The 26,960-nt window shown below is 60.5% G+C and overlaps 1 protein-coding gene across 9 annotated transcripts; it reads right to left on the reverse strand.

Moving 5' to 3' along the window:
• Positions 1 to 1,349: 1,349 nt before the first annotated feature.
• On the reverse strand, positions 1,350 to 26,313 carry NXPH4 (neurexophilin 4). 9 transcript variants are annotated; one of them, XR_011684108.1, is made up of 4 exons: positions 26,187 to 26,313; positions 3,205 to 4,001; positions 2,907 to 2,974; positions 2,698 to 2,713 (listed from the first exon to the last, which is right to left on the reverse strand). XR_011684108.1 is itself a non-coding variant. In XM_071456153.1 (3 exons), exons 1-2 carry the CDS (start codon positions 26,235 to 26,237, stop codon positions 3,234 to 3,236), a joined length of 819 nt encoding a protein of 272 aa, XP_071312254.1. In that variant the 5' UTR covers positions 26,238 to 26,313; the 3' UTR covers positions 1,350 to 2,974; positions 3,205 to 3,233. The 9 variants fall into 9 exon arrangements, 3 of the variants coding, with proteins under 3 accessions (XP_071312254.1, XP_071312253.1, XP_071312252.1); XR_011684107.1 differs by having other exon boundaries at positions 1,350 to 2,742; positions 2,944 to 4,001; XR_011684106.1 differs by lacking the exon at positions 2,698 to 2,713 and adding an exon at positions 1,350 to 2,333 and having other exon boundaries at positions 2,907 to 4,001.
• Between the last annotated feature and the right edge of the window lie 647 nt (positions 26,314 to 26,960).

Raw genomic sequence — 26,960 nt, forward strand, 5'->3', positions numbered from 1 at the left:
GGCTTCCCCAACCCTTGCACCTCCCATCCCAAATTCCGGGGGTCCCCCCGCACCCCCACTCGTGGCGGGACCAACAAAATCCTTTGGATTTTTCCCAGGCTTTTTTTTTTTTCCTTTATTTTCCACTTTTTTTTTTTTTTCCATTTTCATTTTCTTTACAAAAAAAAAAACAACAAAAAAACCCCAAAAAGATGCAGAAGAAGCCCCTCCCCCCCCCCCCCCCGAGAGGAGGGGGCAGGAGGGCTGAGACCCCCCCCCAAAAAAAGCACCCAAATGTGCCCCCATTGTGCCAAACCCAGAGTTGGCATCGCCCCCTCAGTGCCCCCCCAATATTGGGGGTCCTGCATGGACACCCCCCCCCCCCCAGCTGCATTTGGGGGGGGTCTCGATTGGGTGGGGAGGGGTCTCGATGGGTGGGGAGGGGTCTCGGTGGGTGGGGAGGAGTCTGGATGGGTGGGGAAGGGTCTGGATGGGTGGGGAGGGGTCTCAATGGGGTGGGGAGGGGTCTCGATGTGGTGGGGAAGGGTCTCGGTGAATGGGGAGGGGTCTCGATGGATGGGGAGGGGTCTCGATGGGGTGGGGAAGGGTCTCGGTAGGGTGAGGAGGGGTCTCGGTGAATGGGGAAGGGTCTGGATGGGTTGGGGAGGGGTCTGGATGGGTGGGGAGGGGTCTCGGTGGATGGGGAGGGGTCTCGATGGGTGGGGAGGGGTCTCGGTGGATGGGGAGGGGTCTCGATGGGTGGGGAGGGTCTCAATGGGGTGGGGAAGGGTCTGGATGGGTGGGGAGGGGTCTGGATGGGTGGGGAAGGGTCTCGATGGGGTGGGAGGGGTCTCGGTGGATGGGGAGGGGTCTCGGTGGATGGGGAGGGGTCTCGATGGGTGGGGAGGGGTCTCGGTGAATGGGGAGGGGTCTGGATGGGTGGGGAGGGGTCTGGATGGGTGGGGAAGGGTCTCGGTGAATGGGGAGGGGTCTCAATGGGTGGGGAGGGGTCTCAATGGATGGGGAGGGGTCTCGGTGAATGGGGAGGGGTCTCGATGGATGGGGAAGGGTCTGGATGGATGGGGAGGGGTCTCGATGGGTGGGGAGGGGTCTCGGTGAATGGGGAGGGGTCTCGATGGGTTGGGGAGGGGTCTCGGTGGATGGGGAGGGGTCTGGATGGATGGGAGGGGTCTCGATGGGTTGGGGAAGGGTCTGGATGGGTGGGGAGGGGTCTCGATGGGTGGGGAAGGGTCTCGATGGATGGGGAGGGGTCTCGGTGGGTGGGGAGGGGGGGTCGGGACCCCCAGCACCAGTTGTACCCAATGGGGAGGGGCAGGGGTGGAGTTTTGGGGGGGTTGGGGGGGGTCTCAAGGGGTTTTGGGGGTTCGGGATTCCCAGTGCTGCAGTGATGGGGTGTCAGTGGAGGAGGGGGCTGGGACCCCCAAAAACGGGTGTACCCCAATGATGGGGTCTCAATGGGGGACCCCAAAAACAGGTGTACCCCAATGATGGGGTCTCAGGGGGTGGAGGTGACCCCCAAAAAAAAGGTGTACCCCAAAATGGGGGCCTGCAGGAATGGGTCTCAATAGGGGACCCCAAAAACGGGTGTACCCCAATGATGGGGTCTCAGGGGGTGGAAGGGACCCCAAAACAGGTGTACCCAGTTATGGGTCTCAATGGGGGACCCCAAAAAAAAGGTGTACCCCAAAATGGGGGGCTGCAGTGATGGGGTCTCAATGGGGGACCCCCAGAACAGGTGTACCCCAGTTATGGGTCTCAGGGGATGGGTGGGACCCCCAGAACTGCCTGTACCCCAAAATGGGGGGCTAAGGGATGGATGGGACCCCCAGAACTGCCTGTACCCCAAAATGGGGGGCTGAGGGACGGGTGGGACCCCCAGAACTGCCTGTACCCCAAAATGGGGGGCTGAGGGATGGGTGGGACCCCCAGAACTGCCTGTACCCCAAAATGGGGGGCTGAGGGATGGATGGGACCCCCAGAACTGCCTGTACCCCGTGATGCTGCAGGGGTGGGATGTAATTTTGGGGTGCAGCCCCAACTGAACCCCAATGTTGGGACAGCATTGGGTGGGGTCCAGGAGCCCCAGCACCGCCTGTCCCACAAGCCAGCATGGAGTGATGAAGAGGAGGCTCCTGTGGGGGTGACAGGGACCCCCAAATGCCACCAGAACCCCCCTTATCCCCCTGTCCCGCTGCCATCAGCCAAAATGGGGATTTTCCTGCTGAAAATTGGGATTTTCCTGCTGAAAATGGGGATTTTCCTGCTGAAAATGGGGATTTTCCTCCTGGAAGTTGTAGTCGGGACAGACCTTCTGCACCAGCTTGTAGTCGATGCTGAGGAAGGAGATGAAGATGCTGATGACCTTGAAGGTCACAGTGAGGAAGAGGAGGCTCCTGTGGGCACCACCAAATCCCCCCTGTCCCCTGCCCCACTTCCATCATCCAAAATGGGGATTTTCTTGCTGAAAACGGGGATTCTCTTGCTGGAAGTTGTAGTTGGGACCTTCTGCACCAGCTTGTAGTCGATGCTGAGGAAGGAGATGAAGATGCCGATGACCTTGAAGGTCACAGTGATGAAGAGGAGGCTCCTGTGGGTGCCACCAAACCCCTCCTGTCCCACTGCCATCAGCCAAAATGGGGATTTTCTGCTGAAAATGGGGATTTTCTTGCTGGAAGTTGTAGTCGGGACCTTCTGCACCAGCTTGTAGTCAATGCTGAGGAAGGAGATGAAGATGCCGATGACCTTGAAGGTCACAGTGATGAAGAGGAGGCTCCTGTGGCAGTGACAGGGACCCCGAAGTGACACCAAAGTGCCACCAAACCCCTCCTGCCATCAGCCAAAATGGGGATTTTCCTGCTGAAAATGGGGATTCTCTTGCTGGAAGTTGTAGTTGGGACCTTCTGCACCATCGATGCTGAGGAAGGAGATGAAGATGCCGATGACCTTGAAGGTCAGAGTGAGGAAGAGGAGGCTCCTGTGGGTGCCACCAAACCCCTCCTGTCCTGCTCCCATCAGCCAAAATGGGGATTTTCTTTCTGAAAATTGGGATTTTCTTCCTGAAAATGGGGATTCTCTTGCTGGAAGTTGTAGTCAGGACCTTCTGCACCATCAATGCTGAGGAAGGAGATGAAGATGCCGATGACCTTGAAGGTCACAGTGATGAAGAGGAGGCTCCTGTGGCAGTGACAGGGACCCCGAAGTGACACCAAAGTGCCACCAAACCCCTCCTGCCATCAGCCAAAGTAGGGATTATCCTGCTGGAAGTTGTAGTCGGGACAGACCTTCTGCACCAGCTTGTAGTCGATGCTGAGGAAGGAGATGAAGATGCAGATGACCTTGAAGGGCTTGGAGCAGAGCCAGGCCGCGTGGCTCTGCGTGTGCTCGGTGAAGCAAACCTTGGAGGGGTCGTAGAGGCACGGCTTGTTCTTCCTGGCCCTGTTGGTTTTCTCGTACTCCACGTGGCAGTTGAGCGCCTTGGCCGGGCGCCCCTCGGGCAGGGTGCTCTGCTGGGCACGCGGAGCCGGGCCCAGCAGCGCCGGCACCACCACCTCGAAGCCCACGGCCTTGGAGGGCGGCACGATGCTGACGGAGACGTTGCCCAAGCTGGAGGAGTTGTGTCGGAAGTAGACGCTGAAGGTGCCGTTGATGTGGTCGACGATCTTGCCCGTCACCAGGAGGCTGAATTTGAGCGTTTTGATGTTGAAGTAGAAGTCGCCCCAGCCGAAAATCTTCTTGGCGCGGCTGGATTTGAGGCTGGGCTTGCGGTGCCCGCGGGGCTTCGGCGCTTCCAGGGACGTTTGGTTCTTCTGCCAGCGCCAGGGGCTGTGGGAGGCGCCCGCCGCGGTGCCCGCGCCCACCCTGGGCGGCTCTGCCGGGATCAGGCGCCCGGGGTTGAGCGCCGGGGGGTTCAGGGCGCCGTAGGGGACGTCCTTGAGGAGGCCCGAGGCGCCCATCTCCAGGTAGCCCAAGGCTTTGGGGATGTGGCCGCCGGCGCACACGGTCTGGGGAGAGGGGAGAGCGTGTGAGCTGTGCTCGTGGCCTTCCTCATCCCTCTGTCTGCACCTTCCTCATCATCCTACCTACAGCCCCTTCCTCATCCTTCTGTCTGCACCTTCCTCATCCTCTGCCTACAGCCCCTTCCTCATCCTTCTGTCTGCACCTTCCTCATCCTTCTGTCTGCACCTTCCTCATCATCCTACCTACAGCCCCTTCCTCATCCTTCTGTCTGCACCTTCCTCATCCCTCTGTCTGCACCTTCCTCATCCTCTGCCTACAGCCCCTTCCTCATCCCTCTGTCTGCACCCTCCTCATCCTCTGCCTACAGCCCCTTCCTCATCCTCCCACCTGAACCCTCCTCGTCCTTCTGTCTGCACCTTCCTCATCCTCTACAGCCTCATCCTCTCCAGCCCCTTCCTCATCCTTCTGTCTGCACCTTCCTCATCCTCTACCTACAGCCCCTTCCTCATCCCTCTGTCTGCACCTTCCTCATCCTTCTGTCTGCACCCTCCTCATCCTCTCCTGCACCCTCCTCATCCTCCTGCCTACTTCTCCCTCCTCATCGTCTCACCTGAACCCTCCTCACCCCTCTGCCTGCTCCCTCCTCATCCTCCTGCATGAACCCTGCTCATCCTCCTTCCTGCACCCTTCTCATCCCTCTGCCTGCACCCTCCTCATCCTCTACGTACTCCTCCTTCCTCCTCCTCCCTTCTGCACCCTCCTCATCCTCTTTCCTGCATCCTCCTCATCCTCTTACCTACTCCTCCTTCCTCATCTTTCCACCTGAACCCTCCTCATCCTCTTACCTACAGCCCCCTCCTCATTCTCCCACCTGAACCGTCCTTGTCCCTCTGCCTGCACCTTCCTCATCCTCCTGCATGAACCCTGCTCATCCTCCTTCCTGCACCCTCCTCATCCTCTTTCCTGCACCACTCTCATCCCTCTACCTGCACCCTCCTCATCCTCCTTCCTGCACCACTCTCATCCCTCCACCTGCACCCTCCTCATCCTCTACCTACCCCTCCCTCCTCATCCTCCTGCATGCACCTGCTCATGCACCTGAACCCTCCTCATTCTCCTGCTCACCCCTCTGCCTGCACCCTCCTCATCCTCCTACCTACAGCCCCTTCCTCATCCTCTTTCCTGCATCCTCCTCATCCTCCTACCTACTCCTCCCTCCTCACCCCTCTGCCTGCACTCTCCTCATCCTCCTTCCCCTGCTCCTCTCTCCTCATCCTCTCACCTGCGCCCTCCTCATCCTCTCCCACTTCCTCCCTCCTCATCCTCCCACCTGCACCCTCCTCATCCTCTTCCTACTCTTCCCTCCTCATCCTCCCACCTGCACCCTCCTCATCCTCTTTCCTGCATCCTCCTCATTCTCCTACCTACAGCCCCTTCCTCATCCTCCTTCCCGCACCCTCCTCATCCTCTCCCTGCTCCTCCCTCCTCCTCCTCCCTCCTGCACCAGCTGGGCTGAGCCCCCCCCATCCCCTCCCCGAGCTCCCCCCCCCGAGCAGATCCAGCTGCCAGCCCCAACCTGGGACCCCACCCTGTCCCTCACCCCCGCGCCCCCATCCTCATCCTCGCGGGGTGCCCGCCGTGCCCTCCTGCCCTGCCAGCTGCTGCGGCAGCCCCGGGCTCGTCAATCACTGTCACCCTGAGCTGCCCGGGGTCACCTGGAGCCCCGGAGGGGGAGTGGGGAGGGGGAGATGAGCGGAGGCAGCAGCTGGAGGGGCTGGGGGGGGGCGGGGGGGATGTGGGAAATCGAGGCAGGCTCAGGGAATGGCTCCTGACACGGCTGGGGGTGATGCTGGCATCGCTCAGCCCATAGGATGGCTCTCAATAAAATTAAATTTTATAATATAAAATATTATATAAAATATTATATAATATCAAAATATTGGTTTTAATATCGATTTTAAAGATAAGAAAAATAAATAGAATTAAAAGAACGTCATAAAAATATTAATTTTAGAAAAATAAAATATTAATGTATAAAAGAAAATATTTTATTAACCCTAACCCGCACCCCCATTCCCGCACCCCCATCCCTTCACCCCCATTCCCGCATCCCCATTCCCCCACCCCTATCCCTGCCCCCCCATTCCCGCACCCCCATTCCCGCACCCCCATCCCTGCCCCCCCATCCTGCACCCCCATCCCTTCACCCCCATCCTGCCCCCCCCATCCCCGCACCCCATTCCCGCACTCCCACCCTTCACCCCCATCCCCTCCCTCACCCCCTTCCCCGCACCCCCATTCCCGCACCCCCATCCTGCACCCCCATCCCTTCACCCCCATCCCTCACCCCCATCCCCTCACCCCCATCCTGCCCCCCCATTCCCGCACCCCCATTCCTGCACCCCCGCTCCCCCCCCATCCCCTCACCCCCATCCCTGCACCCCCATTCCCTCACCCCCATCCCCTCACCCCCATCCCTGCCCCCCCATCCCTGCCCCCCCATCTCCGCACCCCCATCCCCTCACCCTCATTCCCACACCCCCATCCTCTCACCCCCATCCCCTCACCCCCATCCTGCACCCCCATCCCTTCACCCCCATCCCCTCACCCCCATCCCTTCACCCCCATCCTGCCCCCCCATTCCCGCACCCCCATCCCCGCACCCCCGCTCCCCCCCCATCCCCTCACCCCCATCCCTTCACCCCCATCCCTGCACCCCCATCCCCTCACCCTCATTCCCACACCCCCATCCTGCCCCCCCATTCCCGGCCCCCCATCCCCGCACCCCCGCTGCCCCCGGCTCTCTCCCAGCTCGCCGCTCATTTCTCCCTTATCTATTTTTCAACGCAGCTTCAAAGCCGGGCGCCCTCGCCAGCCGGAGAGGGAGGGCCAGGACCGGGATGGGGAAAGAACGAGGGCAGAGCGAGAGGGGGCACCCTCCAAGCTGAGAGGGGCGGGCTCTGCACCCCATCTCTGCCCCCGGGACCCCTCACACCCCACTGGGAGCCCCCCAAATCCTCCCACACACCCACAGCGAGGGTCTGGGGGCTGCAGCCCAGGGGGATCGGGCACGGCAGCTCATCCTGCCGAGCCCCCACCTCCGGGAAGGGTTTCTGGAGGTTTCTGAGCTGAATTTCCATCTCAGCCAGGGCTGGCAGCCAAGGCCGGTCCCCGGCAGTGCCGCAGGTGCCTCTGCCCTTCCTCCCCTGCCTCAGTTTCCCTTTTCAATCCCGTCCGTGCGGCGTGAGGGAAGGGGGGGGTGATGGGGTTGGGTTGGAAGAGGCTGAGATGGGAATGGATGGGAAGGGACAGGGAGGGACAGGGATGGGACAGGGATGGGACAGGGAGGGACAGGGATGGGGACAGGGATGGGACAGGGAGGGACAGGGAAGGGCAGGGATGGGAGAGAAAAGGGACAGGGAAGGGACAGGGATGGGACAGGGATGGGACAGGGAGGGACAGGGAGGGACAGGGATGGGAAAGGGATGGGACAGGGATGGGGACAGGGAGGGACAGGGATGGAAAAGGGATGGGACAGGAAGGGACAGGGAAGGGCAGGGATGGGAGAGAAAAGGGACAGGGATGGGACAGGGATGGGACAGGGAGGGACAGGGAGGGACAGGGATGGGACAGGGAGGGACAGGGAGGGACAGGGAAGGGACAGGGATGGGAGAGAAAAGGGACAGGGAGGGGACAGGGAGGGACAGGGAGGGGACAGGGATGGGAGAGAAAAGGGACAGGGAGGGGACAGGGAGGGACAGGGAGGGACAGGGAGGGACAGGGATGGGACAGGGATGGGACAGGGATGGGACAGGAAGGGACAGGGAAGGGCAGGGATGGGGATAGGGATGGACAGGAAGGGACAGGGAGGGACAGGGATGGGCAGGCAGCGGCAGCACGGGGGCACAGACAGACAGACGGACAGACGGACAGACAGACGGACAGACGGACAGACAGACAGACACTCGCTGTGCGACAGCGCCAGGGGCTGGGGGGTGGCACGGACAGACCAAACCCCCCCCATCCCTGCAGTAACAGCGGCGCCCCAACCCCTGCGGGCTCGGGGCCAGCTTGGCATCCCCCCAATCCCCCCAGGCCCTCCCCAGGAGCTGCTGCGGGATGGATGAAAGGGAATTGCAGAGCAGCGCTGCAGCCGGGAGCCATCGATTGCGGCACCGGCAGCGCGGGGCGACCCCCGCAGCCCCCGCCCAGCCCTGGGGGGCTGGGGGCGCTCGGAGCCTGCGGGGATCAGCACGAACGGGGAGGCTTCGGGGGAGCCAAGGTCACCCCCCTGTCGGCATTCAGGGCAGGTGCCCAACACCTCGCCTTAAATATTCATCATATTCGTGTTCGTGCTCCTGCTCGGTGCCTCCTGGCGGGGGGCAGACGTGCCCCGGAACCGCCTGGACACGGCTGGGGGGGATCTCAGTGCCCCTGAACCTCCTGGACACGCCTGTCCCCATCCCTGTCCCCATCCCTGTCCCCTTCCCTGTCCCCATCCCTTTCCCCATTCCTGTCCCCATTCCCCTGTCCCCATCCCTGTCCCCAGTGCCCCCGAACCTCCTGGACGCGCCTTGGGGGGATCTCAGTGCCCCTGAAACTCCTGGACACGCCTGCCCCCATCCCTGTCCCCATCCCCATCCCCATCCCCTGCCCCCTTCCCTGTCCCCATCCCCATCCCTGTCCCTGTCCCCATCCCCTGTCCCCATCCCTGTCCCCAGTGTCCCCGACCCTCCTGGACGTGCCTGGGGGGGTCTCAGTGCCGGCCCCTCCCGCTCTGTTCTCAGCATTGCCCAGTGAGCGGCTCTGCTGCCGCAGGGGTCACCTGGGATGCTGCCATTCACTGTCACACGCACGGCTGCACCTGCACTGCCCCTGCTCATCCTCATCCTCATCTTCATCCTCTGCTCATCCTCATCCTCATCCTCACCCCCCTCCTCATCCTCATCCTCACCCCCTCCTCATCCTCACCCTCTGCTCATCCTCATCCTCATCCTCATCCTCACCCCCTGCTCATCCTCATCCTTATCCTCATCCTCATCCTCTGCTCATCCTTATCCTCACCCTCATCCTCACCCCCTGCTCATCCTCATCTTCATCCTCATCCTCATCCTCATCCTCATCCTCATCCTCATCCTCATCCTTATCTTCATCCTCATCCTCATCTTCATCCTCATCCTCACCTTCTGCTCATCCTCATCCTCATCCTCATCCTTATCCTCATCTTCACCCCCTGCTCATCCTCATCCTCACCCCCCTCCTCACCCCCCTTCTCATCCTCACCCCCATCCTTGCCCCCTCCTCATCCTCACCCCTCATCCTCACCCCCTTCTCACCCCTCTCCTCATCCTCATCCCTCTCCTCATCCTCACCCCCTCCTCATCCTCATCCTCACCCCCTCCTCATCCTCACCCCCTCTCATCCTCATCCTCACCCCCCGTCCTTGCCCCCTCCTCATCCTCACTCCCCATCCTCATCCTCACCCCCTCCTCACCCCCTTCTCATCCTCACCCCCCTCCTCATCCTCACCCCCTCTCATCCTCATCCTCACCCCCAGCACCAATCCATGCTCGGCTGCTCTCCAGCCCCGCGTGCCCGCAGGCCCCGTGTGGCAGCCCAGGGGATGCGGGCAGGGCCGGCAGCAGCTGCGGAGGGCCCGGGGAAGGCTCTCGGTGCCTTCGGCATCAATTTGGTCCGGCAGGCCCGGCGCTGACGGCCGCTCACATCCCATTTGCTGCCGGGGCCAAGCCGCTCCCCCGAGAGCCTCGGTCACCTTGGTGGAGGGGAGGGGAGCAGCAAGGGGGACACAGGGGGGCTCGGATGGGCTGCTGGGGGTTGGGATGAGCTGCAGCACCCCGAGACAGGGGCTGGGAGCGATGGCAGAGCAGCCCCAGCAGCGCTGGGGGGAGCAGAGCACCACAAAGGCCTCATTGCCACCAGCACTGCCTGTCCCTGCGCCAGCCTTGTCCCCATCTCTGTTGCCAGCCTGTTTCCATTCCTGCAGCCAGCCTGTGCCTGTCCCCATGGCCAGTCTGTCTCCATGCCCACCATCAGCCTGGTTCTGCTCCTAGCACCACCCTGTCCCCGTTATTACCACTACCTTGTCCCCATTAATGCCACCACCCTGTCCCCGTTATTACCACTACCTTGTGCCCATTAATGCCACCACCCTGTCCCCAATAATGCCATCAGCGTGTTCCTGTCCCTACCACCATTCTGTCCCCCTTAATGCCACCATCCTGTCCCCCTTAATACCACCACTCTGTCCCCATTAATGCCACCACCTTGTCCCCATTAATGCCACCACCCTGTCCCCGTTATTACCACCACCTTGTGCCCATTAATGCCACCACCCTGTCCCCATTAATGCCATCAGTGTGTTCCTGTCCCTACCACCATCCTGTCCCCCTTAATACCACCACCCTGTCCCCAGCAATGTCACCATCCTGTTCCCATTCATACCATCAGCCTGTCCCCATTATTGCCACCACCCTGTCCCTATCCCTACCACCAGTCTGTCCCCATTATTACCACCACATTGCCCCCATTAATCCCACCAGCCTGTCCCCATTCATGCCACCAACCTGTCCCTGTCCCACCACCACCCTGTCCCCATTTTTGCCACCACTCTGTCCCCATTATTACCATCACCCTGTCCCCATCCCTGTCCCCATCTCCTTTCCCATCCTGTCCCCATTAATACCATCACCCTGTCCCCATTATTACCATCACCCTGTCCCCATCCCTGTCCCCATCTCCTTTCCCATCCTGTCCCCATTAATACCATCACCCTGTCCCCATTATTACCATTACCCTGTCCCCATCTTGTCCCCATCCCCTTTCCCACCCTGTCCCCATCCCTGTCCTCATTATTACCACCATCATGTCCCCATTACTATTACCCTGTCCCCATCCCTGTCCCCATCACACTGTCCCCACCCTGTCCCCATTAATACCCGCCAACCTGTTTCGGTCCCTACCCTGTCCCTATTATTACCACCACTCTGTCCCCATCCTCTTTCCCATCCTGTCCCCATCCTGTCCCTACCCCTGTCCCCACCCTGTACCCACCCTGTCCCCATCCCGTCCCCATCGTCTTTCCCACCCTGTCCCCATCCCTGTCCCCATGCTGTCCCTATCCCTGTCTCCACCCTGTCCCCATCCTCTTTCCCACCCTGTCCCCATCCCCTGTCCCCATCCTGTCCCCATCCCCTGCCCCCATCCCCTGTCCGCATCCCCGTCCCCATCCCTTGTCCCCATGCTGTCCCTACCCCTGTCCCCATCCCCATCCCCTGTCCCCATCCCTGTCCCCATCCCCATCCCCATCCCTTGTCCCCATCCCCTGTCCCCATTCCTGTCCCCATGCTGTCCCTACCCCTGTCCCCCACCCTGTCCCCATCCCCTGTCCCCATTCCTGTCCCCATCCCCATCCCTTGTCCCCATCCCTTGTCCCCATCCCCTGTCCCCACCCTGTCCCCATGCTGTCCCTACCTCTGTCCCCACCCTGTCCCCATCCCCTTTCCCCATTCCCTGTCCCCATCCCCTGTCATCCTCCCCCTCTCCCCTTCTCGTGGTTCTCCCTCTCTCCCCACGGCCGCGGGCTCATCCCATCCTCTCCCCTGTCACCCCGCCGCCTTCGTTAGCACCAGGAGATTAATTGGAGGTGCAGAGCGACAATTCCCGCGGGGCCGCTCCCCCCGGCAGCCTCGGCCCGGGGCGCCGTGGCATTTCCAAAGGTTAGCAGCAAACAAGGTGCCTCTGACAGCTCCCATTCATCTCCCGCTGCTGCTGCGGCTCCGCGGGGCTGCGGGAGCCGCCCGGCGAGCCCAGGCGTGGCCGGGAGGGTGAGGATGATGGGGGAGATGAAACAGGAGGGACTGAAATGTAGGATTGTCGGGCAAAAGGTTTGTGAGATTATGGAAATGATAAGAGAGATTGGAAGGAAAGCGAGGTTAGGTGAGGCAGGGTGGTCACGGACGGACAGACGGACGGACGGACAGGTGGAGTGTTGGGGGAGATGAAACAGGAAAAATTTATAAATAGGAAAGCCTGGCAAAAGATTTGGAGAATATGGGAATGATAAACGAGATTGAAATGACAGCAAGTTTAGGTGAGCCAGGATGGACAGACACACAGACAGACACACAGACAGACACACAGACACACAGACAGACAGACAGGTGAGGATGATGGGGGAGATGAAACAGGAAAGCCTCATAAATAAGATTGTCTGGCAAAAGATTTTGAGAATATGGAAATGCTAACCGAGATTGAAGTGAAAGCAAGTTTAGGTGAGCCAGGGAGGGTCACAGACAGACAGACAGACACACAGACAGACAGGGGAGATGAAACAGGAAAGACTCGTAAATATGATTGTCTGGCAAAAGATTTTTGAGAATATGGAAATTATAAGTGAGATTGAAATGAAAGCAACCGGAGGGGGATCACAGACAGACAGACAGACACACAGACAGACAGGTGAGGATGATAGGGGAGATAATGGACAATAGACTTACAATGGAAACTATATTGAGATTGAAAGGAAAGCAAGTTTAGGTGAGCCAGGGGGGTCAGACAGACAGACAGACAGGTGAAGTGTTGGGGGAGATGAAACAGGAAAGCCTTGTAAATATGATTGTCTGGCAAAAGATTGTGAGAATATGGAAACTATAAGAGAGATTGAAATGAAAGCAAGTTTAGGTGAGCCAGGACGGACAGACACACAGACAGACAGGTGAGGATGTTGAAGGAGATGAAACAGGAAAGCCTTATAAATATGATTGATTTTGAGAATATGGAAACTATAAGAGAGATTGAAATGAAAGCAAGTTTTGAGATCCCTCAGTCACTGAACAGCTGGAAAGCAATGGTGTGACTGCTGAAGGTGATCCCCTTTTGATGGAACAGCACCCTCTGCTTGCAGAGAGCTCCAAGGGGCAGAGCAGACCCTGCTGGCTTGGCAGAGGGGCCCAAAGAGGAGTTTGTAGGGTTTAAAACTCCTCCAAAGAGGAGGTTTTAGGGTTTCCAAAGAGGAGTTTTTAGGCTTGGCAGAGGGGGCCCAAAGAGGAGTTTGTAGGGTTTAAAATGTAACACAGTATGGTAATGTAATGATTCTTACAGGCTGTGTGCAAATGCTGTAGGATTTGTATCTTGTACTAGATTGGTGAGTGAGAATTAGAATATTCAGCACAGAGGAAGATTTATTGTGTTGTAACAGGAACCTCATGCTCTTACCTCTCTTACCCTTTTACTCTCTTAACTTTTTACTCTCTTACTCTCTCACCCTCTCATCCTCTCTCCCCCTCTCTCTCCTCTCAGTCCTGCTCCAGCTGTGCCTGGCAGCTCCAGCAGCTCCCTGCACTTGGCCCTTTGCAATGAACCCCAAATTCCACACCCTGGCTTCAGAGACCTCTCGTGTGTACACACGCAGTGACACACGTGTAGTGACACACACATGGTGACATGCACGGTGACACACACACAGTGACATGCACATGGTGACACACACAGAGAAGGGACACCCCAATATTGGGATGGGAACCCCTAACATTGGCCAGGCATCCCAAACATCAGGATGGGCACCCCAAATACCAGGATGGGCACCCCAAATACCAGGATGGGCACCCCAAATACCAGAATAGGCAACCCCAGCACAGAGAAGGGGTACCCCAGTATTGGGATGGGCACCCTGAACACCAAGATAGGCACCCCTGCACCAGAATGGGCACCCCAGAACCAGAATGGGCACCCCAAATCCAGAATAGGCAACTCCAGCACAGAGAAGGGGTACCCCAGTATTGGGATGGGCACCCTGAACACCAGGATGGGCACCCCAATATTGGGATGGGCACCCTGAACACCAGGATGGACACCCCAATATTGGGATGGGCACCCTGAACACCAGGATGGGCACCCCAATATTGGGATGGGCACCCCCAGCACCAGGACAGGTGAATCTGACACCAGCACCTCCTCAGCCAGAGGAGTCTGGATGAGCTCAGCAAAGCAAAATCCACCAAATTCACCAAATCCACCAAATTCACCAAATTCACCAAATCCACCAAATCCACCAAATCCAACCAAATCCACCCAATCCAACCAAACCCACCAAATTCACCCAAATACAACCAAACCCACCAAATCCACCCAAATCCACCCAATCCAACCAAACCCACCAAATTCACCCAAATACAACCAAACCCACCAAATCCACCCAAATCCACCAAATACAACCAAACCCACCAAACCCACCAAACCCACCAAATTCACCAAACCCACCAAATCCACCCAAATACAACCAAATTCACCAAACCCACCAGATCCACCAAACCCACCAAATCACCCAAATACAACCAAATTCACCAAAGCTACCCAAATCCAACCAACTCCAACCAAACCCACCAAATTCACCAAACCCACCAAATTCACCAAATTCACCAAACCCACCAAATTCACTCAAATTCAGCAAATCCACCCAAATCCAACCAAACCCACCAAATTCACCCAAATACAACCAACTCCACCCAAATCCAACCAAATCCACCCAATCCAACCAAACCCACTAAATCCACCCAAATACAACCAAATCCAACCAAATCCAACCAAACCCAAACAAACCCACCAAGTCCACCAAACCTACCAAATTCACCAAACCCACCAGATCCACCAAATCCACCAAATCCACCCAAATACAACCAAATTCACCAAAGCCACCCAAATACAACCAAAGTCACCAAATCCAACCAAATCCACCAAATCCAACCAAACCCACCAAATCAAACCAAACCCACTAAATCCACCCAAATACAACCAAATCCACCAACTCCAACCAAATCCAACCAAATCCAACCAAACCCAAACAAACCCACCAAACCCACCAAATTCACCAAATTCACCAAATCCAACCAAATCCAACCAAATCCACCAAACCTACCAAATCCACCAAATCCAACCAAATCCACCCAAATCCAACCAAACCCACCAAATCCAACCAAACTCCAACCAAATCCACCCCGGGGTCCTTCCAGCCCCGTGCTGGGGTCCCCCTCCCGGTGACAGCCTCGTGCCCAAGCCCCGGTGTCACCTGGAGCAGAACCAGGACCCTCAGGGGGGCCAGGGGGGATCAGCTTTGGATCAGCTGCGCCCTCACTCCCCAAACATTCACCTTGCTCCTCGCTGACAGCAAAAAATAAAAAATATGCAAATGTTGGAGCTTTATTAACGGGCTCGGCACGCGCTGGCTAATAAATATTTCATAGCCAGAGTAGGACTTTTTTTTTTCTCTCCCTCCTCCTTCTTTTTTTTTCGTTTCGGTTCCTTTTCCCTGTCACTCGTTTCCTGCCTTTTCTTTTCCTCAGCCGTTTGTTTTATTTATTTATTACTTTTAAGGGCTTCGCGGTGAGGTAGGAGCTGGGGAAAAAAAAAATAAAATAAATAAATGTACAAGCCGAGTTTCTCCCCCCACGGGTGAAAAAGGGAAAAGTGCTGTTAAGAGCAAAGGAAAAAAATATAATAGAAGGGAGGAGACGGCGGCAGGCAAAGGATTCGGGGCTTGTGTGACTCATTGGGCTGGAGGAGAAAAGGGAATGAATGGGAAAACAGGAGATAAACGGAGAGGGAGGGGGAGAGGGGGTGTGGGAGGGGGGCAGCAGCCAGCACAGAGGGGACACGGGGGTGGCAGGGGACGGGGACGCTGGGTGGCTGTCACCCAGCAGCTCCCTGAGCTCAACAACAGGCCTGGAACAGCTCTGGTTGAATTTGGGGGCGCCCAGCTCCTTGTGGGGGTCCCTGGGGAGTGAGGGGGTCTGCATGGCCACCCCCCAGAGGAGGACGTGGGGACAGGGGCAGCTCAAAGGGATGGGGTGGGGAGGAGGAAATGCAGCCAGCAGGGATGGGTTCCACGTCATTCCCACATCCCCAGCACCAGGGATGGCCCCACAGGATGCTCCTGCCTCAGTTTCCCCCAAGCAGAACCAGATCCCTCTACGCCTCTCCCAGCTCTTCAGCAGAGACGCAGCAGCTTCACCCAAATCCCCCAAAATCGGGGGGACACAGGGAGCTCATGGGGATGGTGTGGGGACAAACAGGCAGGTCCCACATCCCTCCCACATCCCCAGCACCAGGGATGGGCCCCAGGATGCTCCTGCCTCAGTTTCCCTCCAGCAGAACAAGATCCCTCTACCCCTCCTCCATGATGACAGCAGAGACGCAGCAGCTTCACCCAAATCCCCCCAAAATATGGGGGACACAGGGAGCTCATGGGTATGGGGTGGGGACAAACAGCCAGCAGGGATGGGTTCCACATCTCCAGCACCAGGGGTGGCCCCCAGGATGCTCCTGCCTCAGTTTCCCCCAAGCAGAACCAGATCCCTCTACCCCTCTCCCAGCTCTTCAGCAGAGACGCAGCAGCTTCACCCAAATCCCCCAAAATATGGGGGACACAGGGAGCTCATGGTGTGGGGACAAACAGCCAGCAGGGATGGGTTCCACATCTCCAGCACCAGGGATGTCCCCACAGGATGCTCCTGCCTCAGTTTCCCCCAAGCAGAACAAGATTTCTCTACCTCTCTCCCAGCTCTTCAGCAGAGACGCAGCAGCTTCACTTGAATACCCCCAAAATATGGGGGGACACAGGGAGCTCATGGGCATGGGGTGGGGACAAACAGCCAGCAGGGATGGGTTCCACCTCATTCCCACATCCCCAGCACCAGGGATGGGCCCCAGGATGCTCCTGCCTCAGTTTCCCCCAAGCAGAACCAGATCCCTCTACGTCTCTCCCAGCTCTTCAGCACGGACGCAGCAGCTTCACCCAAATCCCCCCAAAATCGGGGCACCCCAAACCCTCAGCAACTCATCCCCCACCTCCTGCTCCCCCCCCAGGCACCCCCCAGCCCTTCCCTCAGCGTTCCACTTTATTATTGCAATAAATGTAGCCATAAAAGTGGCAGGTATTGGCGCTCGCAGAGATCGCTGCTCCCGAGCTATGGAAATGTAATTTCCAGTGTGCCCGGGAAATTTTATAAGATCGTATCAGGAGGGATCATAAATCCCAATCCCAGCCCCCCCACAACCTCCCTGGATGAGGCAGGGCCACTGAGAAGGTCACCAGGGGGGGGGGGGAAATGCCAGGTTGTCCCCTGGGTGTCACCTGCAGACCCTCCTGACGTCCCCAGTGCCAGCTGGGATCTGTCCCCCACAGGAATCGGGGGGCACCAGCAAAGTCCCCAAAGTAAATTTTGATTAAAACCCTCCAAGAGGGTTGGATTGACTCCTGGGGGGTCATAAGGACCATGACCCACCTCAGCCAGGGGCTGGGTGCCACCAGGACCCCCCTGAGACCCCCCTGGGACCCCCAGGGTTGGATTTTCAGCCCCGTTTTCACCCCACAGCAGAACAATTTCCCTCCAGCAGAACAAGATGAATTTTGATTAAAACCCTCCAGGAGACCCCTCAGGAGTGCTGGGGGGGTCACAAGGACCATGACCCACCTCAGCCAGGTGCTGGGTGCCACCAGGACCCCCTTGGTGCCCCCCTGGGACCCCCAGGGTTGGATTCAGCACCGTTTTCACCCCACATCAAACTTTGACTAAAACCCTCCAAGAGACCCTTCAAGAAACCCCCCCAGGAGCACTGGGGACCCTTTGGGGTCACAAGGACCCTGACCCACCTCAGCCAGGTGCTGGGTGCCCCCTGGTGCCCTCCTGGTGCCCCCCAGGTTTGGATTTTCAGCCCCATTTTCACCCCACGGTGGATTTAGATTAAAACCCTCCAAGAGAAGCCCTCAGGAGCATTGAGGGGCCACAAGGAGTGAGCAGGGGCTGGCGGCCACCAGGAGCAGGGCACAGAGTGTCCCTGCACCCCCTGGCACCCCCCTGATGCCCCTCAGGGTTGGATTCAGCCCCGTTTTCACCCCAGATTTGATTAAAACCCTCCAAGAAACCCCACCAGGAGCACTGGGGACCCTTTGGGGTCACAAGGACCATGACCCACCTCAGCCAGGTGCTGGGTGACACCAGGACCCCCCCAAGACCCCCCTGGCACCCTCTGGGACCTTCCTGGTGCCCCTCAGAGCTGAATTCAGCCCCGTTTTCACCCCACAGCAAACTTTGATTAAAACCCTTCAAGAAACCCCACCAGGAGCACTGGGGACCCTTTGGGGTCACAAGGACCATGACCCACCTCAGCCAGGTGCTGGGTGCCACCAGGACCCACCTGGGACCCCCCTGAGACCTCCCTGGCACCCCCTGGCATCCCCCTGGTGCCCCCCAGGTTTGGATTCAGCCCCATTTTCACCCCACAGTGGATTTGGATTAAAACCCTCCAAGAGACCCCTCAGGAGCACTGGGGACCCTCTGGGGTCACAAGGACCATGACCCACCTCAGCCAGGTGCTGGCAGCCACCAGGACCCCCCCGAGACCCCCCTGGCACCCTCTGGGACCTTCCTGGTGCCCCTCAGAGCTGAATTCAGCCCCGTTTTCACCCCACAGCAAACTTTGATTAAAACCCTTCAAGAAACCCCACCAGGAGCACTGGGGACCCTTTGGGGTCACAAGGAGCGTGACCCATCCCAGCCAGGTGGAGCAGGGCACAGAGTGTCCCTGATCCCCCCTGGCACCCCCTGGCACCCCCTGGCATCCCCCTGATGCCCTCCAGGTCTGGATTCAGCCCCATTTTCACCCCACAGTGGATTTGGATTAAAACCCTCCAAGAGACCCCTCAGGAGCACTGGGGACCCTTTGGGGTCACAAGGACCATGACCCACCTCAGCCAGGTGCTGGGTGACACCAGGACCCCCCCGAGACCCCCCTGGCACCCCCCTGGCACCCTCCTGGTGCCCCTCAGAGCTGAATTCAGCCCCGTTTTCACCCCACATCAAACTTTGATTAAAACCCTTCAAGAAACCCCACCAGGAGCACTGGGGACCCTTTGGGGTCACAAGGACCATGACCCACCTCAGCCAGGGGCTGGTTACCACCCCGAGGGGACAATGGGGACAATGAGAGGGGCACCCCCGGTGTGACACCAAGCCTGGGTGGCACAGGGGATCTGGGATTGATTTGGGGTTGATTTGGGGTTATTTGGGATTGATTTGGGACTGATTTGGGATGATTTAGAATTGATTTGGGATTGATTTGGGACTGATTTGGGGTTGATTTGGGATTGATCTGGGATTTTTTGGGGATTGATTTGGGATGATTTAGAATTGATTTGGGGTTGGTTTGGGGTTGGTTTGGGGTTTATTTGGAATTGATTTGGGATTGATTTGAGACTAATTCAGGATTCATTCAGGATTGATTCAGGACTGATTTGGGATTGATTTGGGGTTGATTTGGAATTTATTTGGGGTTGATTTGGAATTGAGTTGGCATTGATTTGGGATTGATTTGGGATTACTTGGGATTGATTTGGAATTGATTTGGGATTGATTTGAGATTATTTGGAATTGATTTGGGATTGATTTGGGACTGATTCGGGATTCATTCAGGATTGATTCAGGACTGATTTGGGACTGATTTGGGTTTGATTTGGAATTGATTTGTGATTGATTAGGGACTGATTTAGGATTGATTTGGAATTGATTTGGGATTGATTTAGGATTGATTTGGGATTGATTCGGGATTGATTTGGGACTAATTTGGGATTGGTTTAGTATTGATTTGGGATGGATTCCCTGCTCTGTTCCTCCACAATGACTTTCCTTTTGCAACAGGGAAAAAAAAAAAAAGCGGTGAGGGGAGGGAGGGGAGGGAGGGGGGCCCAGGGATGTGATTATTCCTTCAGCAGCAATCCAAGCGGCGGCAGAGGAAGCTTCATCTTTCCTGGGCCATTTACCTCCAAAGCTGAGCCAGGCACCGCGGCGAGGCTGGAGCTGGGCCAGGCTGGGGGCTGGGGGGGGCTCAGCTCGGTGTCACCCCCACTTTGGGGTCACCGGCTGCGGGGGCTCCTTGAGAGGATGCAGAAAGGGCGGGCAAAGTCATTAATGAGGGAGTGTTAATTGGCAAGGGTGTGATGATTAGCGGTGGGGGCTCAGCTGTGCTGTCCCCCCCTCCTCCTCCCCATCCTGGCCACCTCTGCCAATCCCCAGAGGAAAAATGGCAATTAAAAATAGGGAAAAGCAATAAAAGCGGACCAGATCGGCACCGGGGAGAGCAGGGGTGGGTGGCTCTGGCTGGGGGGCACCCAGGGGTGCCCCCCCCTTCCCCAGCCGCTGCTCCCCCCCCTCGCCGAGGCTGCGCCAGCCACGCTCCAGGCTCCAGCCTTATTGAATCTCCCAGCTTGGGGTGCAAAGGGCACCAGAGGGAAGAGTTATTAAAAAAAGGGAAATGAGTCGCTTGGAAACCTTCTTTCGGAATAACACTGTGTGTTTGTTTGGCGATAGATTAGCTCAGCCATGCTGAGCACACACGGCACCCGCCGCAACGGCGGCCCCGGCTCGGGGAGCTGCAGGAACGGCACCGGGGGGTGCACGGGGCCCATCCTGGTACTGGGACATGCATGGGGCCCATCCCGGTACCGGGGGGTGCATGGGGCCCATCCTGGTACTGGGACATGAGTGGGGCCCATCCCAGTACCGAGGGGTGCACGGGGCCCATCCTGGTACTGGGACATGCATGGGGCCCATCCCGGTACCGGGGGGTGCATGGGGCCCATCCTGGTACTGGGGGGTGCGCGGGGCCCATCCCGGTACTGGGGGGTGCACGGGGCCCATCCTGGTACCGAGAGGTGCACGGGGCCCATCCCAGCCTTATGGGCATGCACGGGGCCCATCCCGGTACGGGGAGTGCACGGGGCCCATCCTGATACCGGGGGGTGCACGGGGCCCATCCCGGCCTTATGGGCATGCATGGAGCCCATCCCGGCACCAAGGGCACTGGGGGGTGCACGGGGCCCATCCTGGTACTGGGACATGCATGGGGCCCATCCCGGTACCGAGGGGTGCATGGGGCCCATCCTGGTACTGGGACATGCGTGGGGCCCATCCCGGTACCGAGGGGTGCACGGGGCCCATCCTGGTACTGGGACATGCGTGGGGCCCATCCCGGTACCGGGGAGTGCACGGGGCCCATCCTGGTACTGGGACATGCGTGGGGCCCATCCTGGTACTGAGGGGTGCACGGGGCCCATCCTGGTACTGGGACATGCATTGGGCCCATCCCGGTACCGGGGGGTGCACGGGGCCTATCCCGGTACTGGGACATGCGTGGGGCCCATCCCGGTACCGGGGGGTGCATGGGGCCTATCCCGGTACCGGGGGGTGCACGGGGCCCATCCTGGTACCGAGGGGTGCACAGGGCCCATCCTGGCCTTGTGGGCACCGGGGGGTGCACAGGGCCTATCCCGGTACCGGGGGGTGCATGGGGCCCATCCCGACCCTGGGGGTTGCACAGAGCCCATCCCAGTACCGAGGGCACTGGGGGATGCACAGGGCCCATCCTGGTACCGGGGGCTGCATGGGGCCCATCCCAGCCTTGTGGGCACCGGGGGGTGCACGGGGCCCATCCCGGCCTTATGGGGATGCACGGGGCCCATCCTGATACCGGGGGGTGCACAGAGCCCATCCCGGCCTGGTGGGCACAGGAACGGCCCTGGGGGATGCACGGGGCCCATCCCAGTACCGGGCAGTGCACGGGGCCCATCTTGTTACCGGGGGATGCACGGAGCCCATCCCAGTACCGGGGGCACTGGGGGATTCACGGGGCCCATCCCGGCCTTATGGGCATGCACGGAGCCCATCCCGGCCCCGGGGCATTCACGGAGCCCATCCCGCTACTGGTTGATTCACGGAGCCCATCCCGGCCCCGGGGGTTGCCAAGAGCCCATCCCGGCCCCGGGGGATTCACGGGGCCCATCCCGGCCCCGGGGGATGCACTGGGCCCATCCCGGCCCCGGGGGAGGTACCGAGCCCATCCCGGCCTGGTGGATGCACAGGAACGGCCCCTGAGGATGCACTGGGCCCATCCCGGCCCCGGGGGAGGTACCGAGCCCATCCCGGCCTGGTGGATGCACAGGAACGGCCCCTGAGGATGCACTGGGCCCATCCCGGCCCCGGGGCATTCACGGAGCCCATCCCGGCCCCGGGGCATTCACAGAGCCCATCCCGGTAACGGGGGATTCACGGGGCCCATCCCGGCCCCGGGGGATGCCCGGAGCCCATCCCGGTACCAGGACATGCCCGGAGCCCATCCCGGCCCCGGGGGCACCGGGGGTTCAGCCAGCACCCAGAGCTCAGCACCCCCAGGCACCCCCCGACCCCACACAAACCCCACATCCTCCCTCCTCTGACCCCAAACGTGCTGCACACCTCCGAGCCCGAATTTCGGGTGAATTCTCCCCAAAACCGGGAGCTGGGGAGGCGGAATTGGGGTGTCCTTGTGCGGAACGGGCTGGCAGCAGCTGCCGAGAGCGAAACCATCTGTCGGCAGCCCAGGAGGCACCTCCGGGGCGACAGCAAGGGACAAAGTGGATGAGTTTGGCATCGCAGGCCACCCACACGGCAGAGCGAGGCAGGATTGGCCTGCAAAGGGTTAATCCGGGAAGGGGAAAAGCTGCCAGCAACGCTCAGGTGCTTCTCAGCCAGCCGGATCTGCCTGCAAAGGGTTAATCCGGGAAGGGAAAAGCTGCCAGCAAGGCTCAGGTGTTGACAGAGGGAAACTGAGGCACGGGGTGTGGCCAGGCCCATCCCGGCACGGAGCGGGGTGAGGAAGGACAGACGGACATGGCCGTGTCCGTCCTGCCGAGGCGCTCAGCCAGCCCGCCGCGCCTCAATCCCGCCCGTTTTGCCCGATCCTGCCCGATCTTGCCCAATTCCTCCTCCGCCGGGTCCTGCCCAGGCCCGGGGGGGGTCACCCCATGCCAGGGGCACCCAGGGTGGCACCGGGGGCTGCTCAGAGAACGAGCCCAGGGTCCTGGGGGTCCTGGGGGTCCTGGGGGGGCTGAACCCCTCGGCTCCACCCCGAGGGAGCCCAAAATTGAATTTTGTATGAATAGAAAAGAACGGAATGGATGGAAATAAGGCTGGGGAGGGAGGGGGCGATCAGAGGGGGGGTCGTGCCTCTGCCAGCAAGGGTGGGGGGCCCGGGGGGGACCCCCAGAGTGGGAGCAGTGGGATGGGGAGGTTCGTCCGTCCAGTTTTGGGTCGAGCCCAAAATGCCAATGGCACCCAGGTGGCACTGCCAGCAAAGCCAGGGCACGGGGGTGACATCCCGGGGGTCCCCACACCACGGGGGTCTCACAGCTCGGGGGTCTCACAGCTCGGGGGTCCCCACACCCTGGGGTCTCCACAGGCTGGGAGTCCCAAACCTCGGGGGTCCCACATTTCGGGGGTCCCACATTCGGGGTCCCACATTGGGGTCCCCACAGGCTGAGTCCCAAACCCCAGGGGTCTCACACCTCGGGGGTCCCCACACTTCAGGGGTTTCACCTCGGGGGTCTCACACTCTGAGGGTCCCACACACCTGGGGGGTCTCCCCCACACCCTGGGGGTCTCCCCCACACCCTGAGGGTCTCCACATCCTGGGGGTCCCACACCTCGGGGGTCCCACACTTTTGGGGTCCCACACCTTGGGGGTCTCATACCCTGGGGTCCCACACTCTGAGGGTCTCACACACCTGGGGGGTCTCCCCCACACCCTGAGGGTCTCCACATCCTGGGGGTCCCACAACTCGGGGGTCCCCACACCGGGGGTCTCTGCACAGGGGTCCCCACATCCTGGGGGTCCCCACATCCTGGGGTTCCACACCTTTGGGGTCCCACACCTCGGGGGTCCCACACCTCGGGGGTCCCCACACCCTGGGGTCCCCCCACCCACCCAATTCCCTCCTGACCCCCAAAAGACCCCGGCAAAGTTTCTCCCCAAGAGTCCCGAAGAGCAGCAGGGCACGAATGGCTCCGGTGCCCCTCCCTGGCACTCGGTGGGCACCGGGCTGGGCACACCCCGGCCCCCGCACCCCAAACGGGTCAGGGGGGTCCTGGACCCTCACCCCAAACGGGTCAGGGGGTCCTGGACCCTCACCCCAAGCGGGTCAGGGGGGTCCTGGACCCTCACCCCAAACGGGTCAGGGGGTCCTGGACCCTCACCCCAAACGGGTCAGGGGGTCCTGGACCCTCACCCTAAACGGGTCAGGGGGGTCCTGGACCCCCACCCCAAACGGGTCAGGAGGGTCCTGGACCCCCACCCCAAACGGGTCAGGGGGTCCTGGACCCTCACCCCAAGCGGGTCAGGGGGGTCCTGGACCCCCACCCCAAACGGGTCAGGGGATCCTGGACCCTCACCCTAAACGGGTCAGGGGGGTCCTGGACCCTCACCCCAAATGGGTCAGAGCCTCTCCCTGGAGCTTCCTGCGCCCCTCACGCCCACCCCATGCCCCGAGCCACATCCGTGCCCCCCTCCCCAAATTGGAGCCGCCCCCCCCCCCCCCAGCACCGCTGCTCGTGTGGGTGGGGCAGGGGCCGGATGGGGTGGGGGGGGGGGCCAGGGCAGCGCCCCGCTCCGGATTTGATCAAAACAAACCCATTTATCTTGAAGCGGCTCCAGCACCGACAGATGCTCCGCAATGGATGGACACGGGGAAAGGAGGAGGAGGAGGAGGGTGGGGGGGGTCACGCCGAGCCGCCCCCGCACTCGGGCACACGTCCCGCCCCCCCCTGAGGGACAGACAGACGGACAGACGGACAGACGGACAGACGGACAAGTTACAGGAGGCTTTGCCTTGGGGGGGGGTCGCGTGGTGCAGAGAGGAGGAGGAGGGTGAGGGAGAGAGGGGGGGGGGGGGGTCGGTCCCTGATGTGCATCCAATTCCCGAGAGGGAATTGACTCGTTTGATTTTATTCATGAAACACGGAAAGTAAAAAAAAAAAAAAATAAAAAAATGGAGCGTCAGGAAATCTGATCTGATCTGCTGGGGGATGAGCGCGACCCCCGCCCCTCACACACCCCTCCCCTCCACTCCTGACCATCACAGCCCCCCCCCCCCCATTCCAGGATGTGGGGGGGACACAATTGGGGACGGGGGGGACATCGCTGAGGGGGGGGGGGGTGTCGGGGTCTCTGCGGCTGCAGCCGCTCCTCAGCTCCCACCGAGCAGCAAAAGAGGGGGGGGGGGTCCCCCAAACCCCCCCCTACCCCACCCCACGGACCCCCGTGAGTTCTCCCCATGGTTGGGGGGCTCTGGGTGAGGTGCCCCCCACCCCCCCAAATCCGTGCAGGAGTCGGGACGGGGATGAGGCGTCACCTCCGCAGGTGATTTTGGGGTTCGCACACAGAACAGTTGGGGACCCCCCCCCCCCCCAAATCCTGCATGGGGTCCCCAGCACCGTGGGGGGGGGGTCCCTCTGCTCCCCCCCCCCCATTCCCAGGTGTGCTGCAGGTGCGGGGTGCGGGACAAGGGGTCCCCAGAGCCCCCTCGGGCAGGGGGGGCAGCGGCTCCGACCCCCCCAAATCCGTGGCCGCCCCCAGGCTCCGTCTCGCTGCCCCCCCCATCCTACACCTGCCAGACGGCGCCTCCCGCGCTCTGCAATGGGGGGGGGGGGGCAGGAAAACAAAACTGGGGGGGCTTCACCCCCATGGGACCCCCCCCCGCCCCCGACACCACAACTCCGGGACAGCCCCGCGTCCCCCTCCAGCTTGGGGTGAGGGGAGGGGGGTGCAGGACCCCCCCCCATAAAACTCTCACATTCACCCCCCCCCTTCAGTGTCTGCTGGACCCCCCCCCCCCCAAATCTCCGCTCATTCCGTGACTGCCACAGCCCCCCCTCAATGCACGACCCCCCCCCCCAAAAACCTGCACGAACCCCTTGGCCAGGACCCCCCGGATTTCTCCTGCACCCCCCAAGTCACGCTTGACCCCCCCCCCCCCAAACCTCCGTTCTTTCCGTGACTGCCACAGCCCCCCCCCAAACCGGGACCCCTAAATCTGCACGACCCCCCCAAAAATCTCCACGCCCCCCCCATCGCCAGGACCCTCTGGATTTATCCTACACCCCCAATAACTGCACGACCCCCCCAATGCACGGCACCCCCCCAAAAATCTCCACGACCCCTCCTCGCCGGGACCCCCCGGATTTCTCCTGCACCCCCCAGTAATGCACGACCCCCCCTCAATTTCCGCCCCTGCCCGGTAACCGCGCACCGTCCCGGTGGTCCCGGTGGTCCCGGAGCCGCCCCCAATGGTCCCGGTGGTCCCGGAGCCCCCCCCAATGGTCCCGGTGGTCCCGGAGCCCCCCCGGTACCTGCAGCAGCAGCAGCCCGGGCCCGAGCAGGGGCAGGCGGCGGCGGAGCATCGCGGGGCTCCGGGAGAACCGGCGGCCCCGGTGATGATGAGGATGATGATGATGATGATGATGAGGGGCGGCGGGAAGAAAGTTGGAGACTTGCGGGGCCGGGCGGTGCCTCGGCGGCGCCGCCGCCAATCCCGACCGGCGGCGGGCACCGGGGGTGGGGGGGAACCGGGGGGAGGCGGCTCCGGGACCCCGCACCGGCCCCGCGAGCGGCGGAGGCTCCGCCACGGAGCGGGGACGGGGGCGAGGGGCGAGCCCGAGGTGCCCGCGACCCCCCCCAGCCCCCCAGCAGCTTGGGGGACCCCCCCCTTCTTTTCCATCACCTCGGGGTGCTCCTGGTGCCCCCCCTTTTCTTCATCACCTTGGGCGCTCCTGGTCCTGCCCCCATCCTCTTCTTCATCACCTTGGGGTGCTCCCCCCCCTCTTCTCCATCACCTCGGGGGGCTCCTGGTCCCCCCCCTCGCCTCCTTCAGCATCCCAGGGTGTCGCTGGTGCTGTCCCCCCCCTTTTCTTCATCACCTCGAGGTGCCCCTGGTGCTCCCCCCCCTCTTCTTCATCACCTCGGGGGGTGCTCCTGGTGCTCCCCCTTTTCTCCACAACCTCGGGTGCTCCTGGTGCTCCCCCCCCTCTTCTTCATCACCTCTTCATCATCCCGGGCTGTCGCCGGTCCTGTCCCCATCCTCTTCTTCAACACCTTGGGGTGCCCCTGGTGCTCCCCTTTTCTTC

This window comes from Agelaius tricolor, unplaced genomic scaffold, assembly GCF_023055355.1.
Source record: "Agelaius tricolor isolate 1412-34295 unplaced genomic scaffold, bAgeTri1.0.p SCAF_55, whole genome shotgun sequence".
Lineage (NCBI taxonomy): Eukaryota > Metazoa > Chordata > Aves > Passeriformes > Icteridae > Agelaius > Agelaius tricolor.

Coding starts and splice junctions, on each gene's coding strand:
- NXPH4 (XM_071456153.1), bottom strand. CDS start 26,237: ATGCTCCGCCGCCGCCTGCCCCTGCTCGGGCCCGGGCTGCTGCTGCTG. Junction 4,002..26,186: donor CCGGGCTGCTGCTGCTGCAG/GTACCGGGGGGG, acceptor CCCTCTCCCCAG/ACCGTGTGCGCCGGCGGCCA.